The sequence below is a fragment of the Podarcis erhardii genome (genome assembly GCF_964252035.2).
Source record: "Podarcis erhardii genome assembly, chromosome: Z".
In the NCBI taxonomy this organism is placed as follows: domain Eukaryota; kingdom Metazoa; phylum Chordata; class Lepidosauria; order Squamata; family Lacertidae; genus Podarcis; species Podarcis erhardii.
Window position 1 is genome coordinate 38829597 of NC_138504.1, and position 12964 is coordinate 38842560.

General features: G+C 43.0%; 1 protein-coding gene across 8 annotated transcripts in view; it reads left to right on the forward strand.

Moving 5' to 3' along the window:
• The first annotated feature begins 6562 nt into the window (after positions 1 to 6562).
• Positions 6563 to 12964, forward strand: part of GOLGA1 (golgin A1) — a 38328-nt gene continuing 31926 nt past the window's right edge. For 4 of the 8 annotated variants that reach the window (XM_081847567.1, XM_081847568.1, XM_081847569.1 and 1 more), the window contains exons 1-4: positions 6582 to 6735; positions 10507 to 10777; positions 11515 to 11605; positions 12635 to 12709. In XM_081847567.1, coding sequence (XP_081703693.1) covers positions 10643 to 10777; positions 11515 to 11605; positions 12635 to 12709 — 301 coding nt within the window. In that variant the 5' untranslated portion in view covers positions 6582 to 6735; positions 10507 to 10642. Of the gene's footprint in view, positions 6736 to 7342; positions 7449 to 10506; positions 10778 to 11514; positions 11606 to 12634; positions 12710 to 12964 lie in introns of those variants that run through there. The other 4 variants (XM_081847565.1, XM_081847564.1, XM_081847566.1 and 1 more) reach the window with 4 other exon arrangements.

Genomic DNA, 12964 nt, shown 5'->3' on the forward strand with positions numbered 1-12964 from the left:
ATGTGAGTATTATGGAACAACTGCTTTCTGGATTGCACATTACATAATACACTGTTAAGGAGAAATGGTCCTAGGCATTCTTTATTCTGAATAGGATCTTTAAACCACGAAATAATTTGGTTGAAAGATGAACAGTTCCTCTGTTCATGGGGTTCTGCGTGACAATGTCTCAAGACATTGTTTACTGCTCTGAGAGTCGGGTTGGTTTTTAGCATCAGGCAGTATATGAATTCTGTGAAACCATTAAAACCATTTTGCTAAAACAATTAAAAAGCCCTTTCCAGCCTCAACAGAAGGACTTCTGTAATTCCGTCCTGACCTGGTGAATCTGGCTTGCCATACTCCTCAGGGTCCATTTATTGTTTTGGAAAAGGAAGGGTGGTGTTGTGACTGGCATGCAAGGAAAATGTTCTGGCTCTGGTGTTCCTCTGGAGCATCTGTTCTTGGAAGCCTGCATGGAAAACAGATGCCCAGGCACCACCTTGGAGGAGAGTCATGTTTGCCCCCAATGCTGCACCAGGGGGAGAATAGGGGGCTGGCCAGCCTCAAAAGACCCCAGTAGACAGGGGCCCTTATCTCACCTTTTCTGCTGGGGAAATTAAACAGCTCTGATGAGAGACACATTCTCTTTTGCTTTTTGCCTGTGTGAGGAAAACTTCATCCGGGCAGGCAGCAGCCATGGAACATCTGGGGCTGCTTCAGGTCAGGGCTAGAGACAAATTGCTTCCCAGAACAACTACAAGAGCCGTTCGAGAACTGGTCATTGTCATTCACTTCAAAGATGAGGACGAGGTGGCCAAGGTGAGGGCCAACAAGGTTGACTTACTCAATAGGAGGGAGAGATTGTTCTCAGGAGCTTCAGAGATTGTCTAGCTTTTGGAGGACAACTAATTCGTATAGTACTGCATTCCTCCTCCATTGTCCCATTTTGTATTTCCATCTTGCAGCCAAACCATGCATGGCTCAGGCATGGCTCATTGAGCTTCTCGCAAGCATTTGCAATCCAAATTAATGGCTTAGTGGCTGTCAAACGGAGGTGAAACCAAAGGAAAAAGGAACAGGAGAAGAGGATAAGGAGCAAACTCAGGGAATTGAAGAAACAGGAAGTGGCTGATCACTTTCACCCTAGGGCTACCACTGGAAGGTGAAATCTGTTGAAGAGCTCATTTCTGAGTTCTCCTTGACTTCTAACCCTCTTCTCTTCTCGAGGCCACAATGAGGGCTCTTTGCCATCTAGCCCCACAAGTCAAGTGGTGAGTACATCCCAAAAGCTTTGGCCTCCACTTTGTACTCCACCCGGCAGCTAAGCATCTGGTAAGGTCACTTTGCTTTCTTTGCAGCTTTGCACAGTGTTATCCCATTTCATCTTCCCACCAACCCAGTAGAGGTTAGGTATGTATGCCTAGCTGGGGCAGCAGGTGTCGCCAATGCTGCCTGCTTGCCCAGGGTCCTGGTCCTTGCAGGGCTCTCTGCAATCCTCTTGAGTGGGGGGAGCAAGCAACCCCCCCCCCAGCAGCAGTTTGGTTCCCTTTCTCCATTATAAAGAGTCTCCTTTTAATTATTTATTCACCATCAGCGGTGATAATTTCTGGGGCAACAAGAGGGTTTAACGTTACTGATACTCAGTACCTTTCTAACAGAACCTCCTTTCTGTCTTTCCGGCATGGAACGATGAATCCACGCTGGAAAATGGCGGCCTCTCGACTGGAGCCTGAGAGGAGGCCTCTGGAAGCAAGAAGACCCACACAAGAATGTCATCTGCCGGGAAAGGAGGCTCAGCAGAGACGCCGTCTGCAACCTCGATCCACACCCTTATGGTGACATTGGGGATTAGACACTTTTTACTGAGTATTTACTACAGCGAGGTGAAAACCCAAGAAGGACTTGAAGTATGAGCAGCAGCTTCCTCATCCGCGTTCTACAGAAGAATATATAGTTTAGGGAAGTTTTTAATGTCTGGCATTTTAATGTATTTTTAATCTTTTATTGGAAGCCGCCCAGAGTGGCTGGGGAAACCCAGCCAGCTGGGCAGAGTAAAAATAATAAATTGTTGTTGTTGTTGTTGTTGTTGTTGTTGTTGTTGTTGTTGTTGTTGTTGTTGTGTTTCGGCAAGACTGAAAAATGTCCTAGAAAGAAAGTCCTCATGATCCCCCACTGAAGCAGGGCCAGTCAATAAATTAAATGTGAACAAGAACTGGGGCACATACAAGGAACTCCTTGATCTTAGAGAGGGTGCTATCAGGCTTAAAAGAGAGAGGAGATTGAAATGGATGTATTGAATAGTATAGGAGAAATATGCCGCATTCAAGGGTCATAACACTTTATCAATTTATGTAAGAATGTATGAGAGTACTGTATATTATACTGCATTTTTAAATATTGTTTTCTTTCTTTTTCATATGCATCATTGTTCTTTCCTCCCCTCACTCCCACCTTTTTCCTTGGTATCACTTTATTTCTTTATAATTGGAATTCTTTCATCAATTTTTTTATTTATTGAAAAAGGGTAAATATGGAAACCATGGAAGGTTTCCGGGCGGGAGTTTATTACGGTGAGGATTCGCCAGATGTTCCTTCCTCTTAGCAAGTTTCTACCTTTCGTCCTGAGTTTGAGCATCTTCAAAGTCTATGACACCTTTGGTAAAGGCTGTTCCCCAATTGGAGCACTCACAGGCCAGTGTTTCCCAGTTGTTGGTGTTTATACGACTTTTTTTAGATTTGCCTTGAGAGAGTCTTTAAACCTCTTTTGTTGAGCACCAGTATTGCACTTTCTATTTTTAAATTCAGAATAGAGAGTTGCTTTGGAAGACAATAATCGGGCATCCACACAACATGACCATTCCAGCGAAGTTGATGTTGAAGAATCATTGCTTCAGCACAGGTGATCTTTGCTTCTTCCAGTACACTGGCATTAGTTTGCCTGTCTTCCCAAGTAAAATGTAAAATTTTTCAGAGACACGGTTGATGGAATCTTTTAAGGAGCTGGAGATGGCATTTATAAGTGGTCCATGTTTCACAAGCATACAGTAGGGTTGGTAGTACTGAGGCACCTAACCATAAGCCTGCATTTTTATCAAAGCTTCTATATATTTCAATCAAGGCTTGTATTTAAAAATGAGCTTAAAAAGGATTTTCAAATGTTTCATGCCAGGCAGAGAAAACCTTGGCCATTCTCCTAAGACAAGAGGGCCCCATTGATTTATAGTAGAAAAACAATTCTCAAAGTCATAAAAAGGGAGAATTACATATGCTGCCCCAAGGCTGAAAAAACACCATTAGGAATGGGGAAAAACATTTAGCTAGAAAAAAAGAGAACATTTTTGAAAAGTCTCTTCTAAAGCTGTTTCTTAAACTGAGAGAGTTAAAAAGGTTAAAATGTGTTAAATGTTGGAAAGGCAACTGGCTTGGCAGAAGAAGCAGCTTCTTCCTATTTTATTTTGAGGCTGGAAAGGGGGAGGTGTACACTGAAGAGGCTTCTTTTAAAAGCTGTGTTTTACTGAGTTTCTTCCTTTTTACTTTGAAAAGCTTTATTCTTTTAAGAGGCTACCTATGATAAATGTATGAAATATATTAGCTTAAATATATTGGCTTAAATGTAATTATGCAAAGGATTTAAGGAATGCTAGATTCTTATTTCATATGGTTGTAAGAGTTGTATTTATCCTGAAATTAAGTCAGCCACCAGCCCCCCCCCCTGCCAGACAGAAGACGCCATCCAAGCAGTCTTGATATATAGTTGTCAGGCATTTTGTTTAGAAACATTAAATGAAGGAAATCTTTCAATGTTGATGTGAAACTCAAGATCCTTGACATCTGTTGAACATAAAAATGTAAGATTAAACATTTGTTTTAGAAGGCAATAGGGCAAGGAGGGCAAGAGGTGAGCTGGTAATTAAGATTCCATGTAAGATATATTATTACTTATATGTCATATATATAGCTCTTTGTCTCCCTTATAAGGGCAAGGAAATGGGTGTATCTTTTGTGGGTGTATCTTTTGTGATTGGTTCTAGCAAACAGCCAATAGGAATTTCAACCAGGCTGATTGGACAGAGGCAGCCACAGGAGGAGCAAAGGGGGCTGGATTAAGGGAATATAAGTGCTGGCCAGAATGGCAGGAGGCCAGGCCAGAGCTTGGTAACCATGTACCACTGTGCCTCTTATTTATTTGCCTGACAAATAAATTACTATTTTAATTTCTCTATTGCTGCGTTGAATATTTCATTCCAGCTAAGCGTTAACCACAAGCAGGGTGCTACAGTACAACAGCTTTATAAACAAGCATTTTTGTTTCCCTGCAAATGTCCTGGTCCTCAAACTCTGCACTTCTATCAGGAGAAGTTGGAAGCTCTCCAAGTTGGTTGCCATCACTGCCTCCTGTGGCAGTGAGTTCCACAGTTTTAACTATGTGCTGCATGAATAAGAGTTCTGGTGTTATGAGAGAAATGTTTTGTTATTTTTTATTTTATTTTATTTTATTTTATTTATATTCCACCCTATCCCCAGAGGTTTCAGAGAGCTCACAGAACAAAACTAGAACACAAAATCACAAAATATATAATTATCCATCTGCAAGGATCTTCTGATGAGCAATTGTAACAAGTATGGCTATGGATCTTTGCCAAGGGTTTCATAAGAAACACCCCTTCTGTTTTTTTTTTAAAAGCAGGCAAATTGACTCTGCCACTGAATAGAAGATTAATATGTAAGGCAAAGCATCCCATGAACCAGCACAAAAGAGGCAGTTTTATTGATTTTAGAAAGATTGGAGGTGGTGGTGGGAGAGGGGAGGGAGACATGAGACTTTTGCAACTGCTGATCTATAAAAAGCAGCTCAGCCAGCAAAAGAAGCTGGAAATCATGTTGATGAGTGCCTGAGATCCTGATGAGGTTGCTAAAACCCAGCTCTGGAGCTAGCATTTCTGCAGCTGAGCAGCTGAAAGCAGATGCATAAAGCATCAGATTATAAAACACACCCTGTTCATCTGAAATGTGGACATTTAAAGAGCACCTTTGACTGAAGAAAATATCTTTTATAAAAATATATCTCTTTAGTCTCACTGAAGAGGATGTCCCTATTTTCACTGGAGAAATGTTGGAGGGTATGCAATAAATTAGATGGGCCACGGCATCTGACTTGGTATAAGGCAGCCTCCTAGGGGACGCGGGTGGTGCTGTGGTCTAAACCACTGAGCCTCTTGGGCTTGCTGATCAGAAGGCCCGCTGTTCAAATTCCCACGATGGGGTGAACTTTCATTGCTCTGTCCTAGCTCCTGCCAACCTAGCAGTTTGAAAGCACGCCAGTGTAAGTAGATAAATAGGTACCGCTCTGGCGGGAAGGTAAACAGTGTTTCCGTGCTCTCTGGCACTTGCCACGGTCCTCTGTGCTCCAGTAGCGGTTTAGTCCTGCTGGCCACATGACCCGGAAAGCTGTCTGTGGACAAACGTTGGCTCCTTCGGCCTGAAAGCGAGATGAGCGCCACAACCCCATAGCCACCTTTGACTGGACTTAACCATCCAGGGGTCTTTTACCTTAAGGCAGCCTCCTGTGTTACTATGTGATGTACATTTAAAGCATATGGATTCTCTTAAAGAACTCGTTTGTTAGGGGTGCTGGGAATGGTAGCTCTGTGATGGGTAAACCACAGTTTCCAGGATTATTGGGTTGGGGGGAGCTATGTGATTTAAATCTATGGTGTAATGCCCTCAGCAGTGAATTTTATATTTAGAAATAGGAAATACACCTAGTGTTACATAGGGAAAGTGTTGAGGTGTGAGGGATAATCAACCTGTAGCCCTCCAGATGTTGCATGTAGTCCTTGGGGATTATGGGAGTTGGGACCCCAGCGACAGCAGCTGGAAAGCCACAGGTTGACTACCCCTTTGGGGTAATTTTATTTTATTTATCTGGAGTGTTTATAACCTGATGCCCATTGAATATTTTTAATCCAAGTTGGGAACAACAAAATTGACATATACAGGTGAGAGAGATAATAACCATATAAAAATTTATTAGCCCTTTCACAAAAACAAATCAGCACTTTCCTCACAAAGCAAAGGACAGCAATAAAAAAAAAGTTACAGTCTGCTTTGGCAGAGACCTGAAGCGAGTTTACTTAAGTGTAGACAGCTACCTCTTTATTAAAAAGGAAAAATATTTTTTATATAACAGCAAAGAACAAAATGGTGTTTCTTTCATTTTCTGTACAGGCTGCATACACGCTTCCCATTTAAATCACCTTTATTGGGAACAGTAGTTTGCTAAGGGTGCTATTGGAATTGTAGGTCTGTGAGGGCAAACCACAGTTCCCAGAATACTTTGCGGGGTGAGCGTTAAGCGTGTGCTTTAAATGCACGGTGAGCGTCCGTACGCAGTCCTTTGAGCGCCTGCCTCCCGCTCTGTCCCGCCTCCTCGAACGTCGTCCTGAGGCGAAAGTGGGAGGGGCGCGACGTGTGACGCAAGTACCGCTCCATTTTTTTCATATCCGCCCTTTTTCAGTCACGCGAGGGGTGGGGGCTCTTCTTTAGCCACGCCCCCGAAGTGGCCACGCCCTCCAACCTTATATCGTCTCCTTCGCTACACACACTTACACACAAAGAAACAAACAAACAGCACCTCTCTCTGCGCACGCGTCCCTAGTCCCTTTCTGCCACGTCACTTCCGCCAGCCGGTGGTGACACTGTTTCCGGGTCCGGCTGAGTGGTTGAGGCGTCCGTTCTGTCAGGAACCAGCCGGTGAGTTAAGAGAAAGGGTTTTATGTTCCGCCTTTTCTTTTCCTTGGCGTTTAGAGGGTGCGTGAAATGCCAGTGTATTGCGGTAGTTGGGGGTGGGTTTCTGTTTTGCTTTCTGGAGGGTGGTAGTGGTGTTGGAAAGAAAGGTGAGACGGTAAATACGGTAAATAGGGAAGGTTTGGCGCGGCTGTTAAGAGCCTCCGTCTTCCCCGCTCATTTACCATATTTATTGCCTATAAAAGGACCAAGCAAAAGATGCGAGAAAGTGTTCGGGTTCCCCAACGCTGTTCTTCAGGCGGCATGTAAAAGGAAAAGGGTTCGAGGAGGGAAGAGGGGAAGATTCAGGCATCGTTATTCATTATTTATTTATGAATTATTCTTACACTTACGTCCCACTTTTTCTCCAAGGAGGTCAAGGTGGTGTGCACACTTCTCCTTCGCGTTTTATCTTCACAGCATTTCAGGCTGAGAGATAGTGATTGACCCAGGGTAACCCAGTGAGCTTTAATGGCTTTAACAGAGATTTGAACCTGGGTCTTGCCGCTCTTCATTGGCTTTCACAGTAATGAGGGGAGGGAAATACCTACTTCTCTTTTTCCCTCTTTCCAAGCCTTGCCCCACCAAAGCCTCATTTTGTACAGTTAGTGTGAAGAAGGCTTCTATGTAACTCAAAACCACACCACTGTTTTGCAGCATTTTAGTTGACCCAAATAAAGGTATGACTCCAGTGACTTTTTGTTTTCCTTTTTTATGTTGTGACTTTTGTATCATTATTGTTAGTGTTAACCATGAGTCCTTCTAGATGGGGCTTAATTTACAAACAGGGTATTGGTAACGTGTGTGTTGTAATTTCCCCTGAAATGAATAAATCCAGATTTAATTATGGGGTGAGTGATGGGATACACGCTAGCATTTTGATGCTAGCAACATTGTTTGGGCACTGCAGAAAAAGGAAAACACCTGGCATGCTTCAGAAGCTCTGATCCAGTAATAAAACTATATTTGGAATCAACTACTTGATGTTTTTTTATTGTGCTTTATTCAAGAGCAGGGATATCAAGTCTTTCCATGCCTCCATATTTTGCTCACACAACAAAGCTGGTCCAAAGGTTATCCACTGAGGTTTGTGACCAAGTGGGAATTTCAGACAAGATCTTTCCTGGCCGAAACATCCATACCATAATGCCCTTTGCAATCCTAAATGTACCGTACTTATAGCACAAGAAGAGCCTTTTAGGGTCAGACCCCAAAAGACGCATCTAGTCCAGCATTCTGTTTTCATAGTGGCCAGCCAGATGCCCATTATGGGAAACTTGCTAGCAAGACCTGAGAGTACTTGCTAGTGCATAAGCCCCCTGGAATACAGGTGGGGCAGGATTGCAATGTGGATCTGGTTGCATTGAACATGGGTATTATAGTAGCAATGTAAACAATGAGGGGTAAAATGGTTAAAGGTAAAATGGTTAAAGATAATGGTAAAATGGCTAAAGGTAAAATGGTTAAAGATAATGTTATGCAAATTTTGGAAGGCAAGAATCAAATTTATTTAAGATGCTTAAAGCAGCTTCAAATGTGTGTATTGACTCATGCTCACTGCTTCGTGAGATGGCTGGTTTTATTTTTAAGCTTTCTCTTCTTGCTGTCTTCTACCCAAAGGGCCCCAAAATAACTAATGGTAGTTTAAGGACGGTGAATAAGGCAGAGAAGCAGCCTTTGCCAATCTGGTGCCCTTCAGATGTTTTGGACTGCTATTTCCATACAGCATGGCTGTGCTGGTGTGGTCTGAAGGAGTTGTAGCCCAGCACATCTAGACAGCACCAGGTTAACAAAACAGTAGTTACGATAAAGTATGGAGTAGAGCAGCGCACCAGTACCAAACCAGGTTTTTAAAAGCCAGTTTAAAGCTTTGTTTTAAAGAAACCTAAAAGTCTCCACCTGTCACTGAAAGGATGTTGAATTGCCACAGCTGAAAAGGCCTTTTTGGGTCACAGCCCAGCTCACTTCTAACAAGTGGAATCCAAAGAAAGTCTTCTTAATATTACCTTAGTGTCTGGACAGGTCCATATATAGGAGAAAATAATCATTAAGGTAGCTGTGTTAGAATTTTAAACTAACACCAGCACATTGAGTTGAGTCTGAAAGATTGTCAAAAGATGTCTCATATGCCCAGTCCCAGACAGCAGTCTTTTCTGTAGGAAGAATATAAGACAGAAGCGGAGCTCATCGTAGCTGCTCCTAAGGGGGTTTGCCTCTACTGCAATAAGCAACTGATAAGGGGTAAATACAGTAATAATTACTGTAGTGCTTACACTAGAGATAACAGATCTGTGTGCCTGATATATAGCGTGAGCATCGCTTGTCTTAAAATGATCCCACAGGCCAAATTTGACTTTCCCCACCCCTTCAGTAACAGGTGATGGTGGGGAGTGCATTGACATTACTGTAGTCTAATGTGAGTTGGTGGGAAACTGAATATGGCAAGAAATTCAAAGAGCATCATACCGGGGGCCAAATATGATCTCTCGGAGCCAGAATGTATAAATAAAGAGTGCCTCTGGCTATGTTCTCAACTATATGTAAATAACAGGCATGTGTAAGTTAAAAATGCTTTTCAAACATTATCTTAGAAATTGCATTAGAAAAGCTAAAAAGTTTAGGCATAATTTATTAACATTGCCTGCCATTAGTCATTTGCTTCCACCATCCCACCTGCTTCTAGAACTAGAGAAGAGTGCTTCCTGGTTGGCGATAGTGATTTCTGGGCACACAAGCTATGGCACCTCTTGCTAAGTGTTGGTTCAGAGTGGATCCTGTAAGTCATCCTTTTGGTTGTCATCATGAGATTTGGTAGTGAGAGGCAGAGTTAAATATGTGGGGAAGCTGAGGTTACTATAACAAATCAGCCTGCAATGTTCATGAAGTACTTTCAAGGTCAGCATGTTGGACAGGTGGTGTCAGGTGTCCTATAGCTCCTGCAGGGCTGTCAGGAAATCCAGTGAATAATTCATGGTTGCTCAGGAAGATGGTGTTAGGTAGACAGAGAGGCCGAGCCAGGAGATGATAATTCCCCTTCATGTGGCTTCAGTGAGACCTCTTCTTGAGTTTTTTTATCTTGCATTGGGGGCCCTGCTTTGATGTTGCAACCTGTGTTCTGCCTCTTGCATATGGTGCATGTCATGGGTCCGTGTGACTTCCAACATACTTGAAGCCAACAAAATCAGAAGAGCCAAGTATTGGTATGGGCCGGAATTTCTAATGATGTTTTAGTGTTGTGTCTCATTCTGTCTTGATCGCTTGAGCCCATCAATCAAGGGCACATCTTGTGGTTTAAATTTTACAGTCAATTTTAAAGCCTTATGGAGTTTATTTTTATTGGGATACTTGTAAATATTGTAAAACATGGCTCAGAAGTACATAATCTTTTGTATTGGTTTTAAGAAAAATATGAAGGAATTGAAGACTGTTAAAAGGTCTGAAACCTGAGTGCAAATGTGGTTCCCAGTGACAGTAGCTTCAAAAAACATTAGTTACAATTTTGTTTCTAGATTTGATTAGTATTGTATCTGTTCCAGTACTTTGCCTTGCATTGAGGTTGGGGTGGGTGGACAGAAGAGAGTTGGAGAGCAATGTAGGTTTAGAATTCAAGGAGTTCAGAATTGTTCCAAACATAGATTTTGATCTTGAATTAATTCTTGCAGATTACCTAATCTGTGTTCACTGAACTGTATTGTCAGATTCGGTCATTACAAATGTACCCCCTTAATTTTGAAACAGCACTGGGCAATGAGCCCCTTGAGGGAGAGGAACTGATTGGATGGAAGATAAATCAGGCACAGACTGCTGTGTGCTTGTGCCTTGACTGTCTGAACTGTGGTGATCCTGCCTTTGAGGGCCTGTCTGGCTGTTGAAGATGTTTGCAAAACTAAAGAAGAAGATTGCTGAAGAGGCAGCCACTTCTCCGCGGCCAGGAGGAGTGGCTAGAATGCCCAGATCAGTCAGCAAGGAGTCCATCACATCTGTAGGAGCAGATTCCGGGGATGACTTTGTAAGTGCCAAATGCTACGTTTTGCTATCTAGTTTTTTAAGACAACTATGTGTTGTTTTGCTCAATTTTATGTTGAAGTCTACAGAATACAAAAGCAAACCTAAAAATGTTATCAATCTTTCTTTGGTGTGGTTTGGTCCTCTTGAATGTCATAGTACCAATTCCTTTTGTCCAGGAGAAGAAATGAAGTGCACCAGGTGGTAGCACTGCTAGTGTGGGCTGAATCCAGCACTGCTTTACCATTCCAAATTTTCAATAAAGCAGTATGTCCACCTGTCAGTCACCTGATGTAACTCTGACAAGTGAGTGGTGTTGACTGGTGAGCAGTGCGGGGTTCACGTCTGTGTTGGCAAGGGTATCAAGCAGCCAGTATGACAGCTGCTATGCAACTTAGCATAAAAAGGCAAAATTCACTAGCACCTCATGAAGGTGGAGGAAGACCAATGCTGAGTTGAGAGGAATGAGCCTATCCAGCTAGTGTAACATTATCTAATCATAAGAGAAGAATTGAGAGCACCATTTTTGCTAGTGGAAAGGACAAAACACTGCCCATGCTTTAAAAATTGTGGCATTATGTAAAAACTGCAGCAAAGTGCCATTCTCCTCTCATCTCTCCCCCTGCTTCCTGTGGGCAGGCTCTTTTTTGTTGCTGTTACTGAAATGGACAAGTGTTGGACTGTTCATTTCTGAATTTTTAAAAGTGAGAATTCCTACTATATATCTTTTAATCCACTAAGCCCTCAGATGGAAGCAGCTCCAGGGAGGACCTCTCGTCTCAGCTCTTCCGGAGGAATGAACAAATCCGGAAGCTGGAAGTCAAGCTGTCTGGTAGGTGCCATGTTGGGGGTGAGGGGTTAGCCTAAGAACACAGGTGCTCCCTGTTGTATAGACAACATTCAGAAGTCATACCTGTTCAAAGTACAGGGTGAGCCAAAAGTAGCCCTCTTGGCCTTCTGGACTCTGTCCAGGCCATGCCTCTCAATGGCCTGCTTCACACTGTCCTCTAGCATGGCCCAAATGTGTCCTTGGATGTGATCATGCCTCTTGCTTGTGTAAATAGAGGGTGGAAAGGGATTTATGTATTTGCAGAGACCCTCTGATATTTATGTGGCCAAAAAGTAACCTGCTATACAAAAGAGTCACAACCATTGCTTTCCCCCACTTTTGCTTCGAGCCCTGCCCACCAGTGGCATGTCTCTCTCTCTCCCCCCCCCCCACAAAGGTTGTCTACAAAGGAATGCAGCCCTCAAGCTGAAAAATGTCTCTTATCCATTGCTAGAGTGGGCAGCACTCCCACCCTGCCAAAAAAAGCCCTTCCTGTTTTTAATTCCACTTCTGTAGTCCACCTTTGTAAGACTCCATTAATCCTTCCACTGTCTGCACTTGAATAGGCAGTCAAAAATGACCATTGCTCTTCTAACATATGATGATAAAACTGCTTCCATTCTTTGAGCCAGCGTGGATGGTGTATGTGTGATTTTATAGAGCATCAAGGTCTGGGTTTACACATACTCTGTGCAACTATACTATGGGCTACCGAGAAAGGAATGGCCTGCTGGAGCCACTCTGCTGGTCTTGGTAACTTGCCCTGCCCTTTCAGCAATGTTTGATTCTCTGTTCCTAGCAAAATTCCTTCTGTCTGTACCTCTTCTTCATACTTCATGTGCAGTAGCAGTATTTTGTTTTGCCTGGTGTTGAGGTGTGGCCGTTTGCCTCACCTTCCTTAACAGAAATGATTTTCAAACAAAGGAAATCATTATTCCTCTTCACTCACCAGGTTTTTTTCCTCCCCTCCTCCTGGTTTTTTCCCTCCTGTCTGCCCATCTCTGGTTGGTGCTGCTGCCTCCTTCCCCCAAGATTACGCCGAGCAGGTCCGAAACTTGCAGAAGATTAAGGAGAAGCTTGAGAACGCATTAGAGACCCATCAGGATTGTACGTACCCATCTTCTTTCCATTTCCCTTTAAAAAAGGGCTTAGAAGCCTCAGGAAGTAAAACTGTTTTTTGAACTTGAGCCAGCCTAGAAAATTATTATTTGTGCTTGCTTGCTTGCAAATGAGGATGAAGGCACAGTTTGTAGGCCAGCATGGACTTTAGTCTGGCTGTTCGAAACAGGTTTATCACTAGCAAAATCCTGAGGGGAGGAGGCAGCGTGTGAGCCTGAATCTCATTCTTGAAATGGTAAGCTG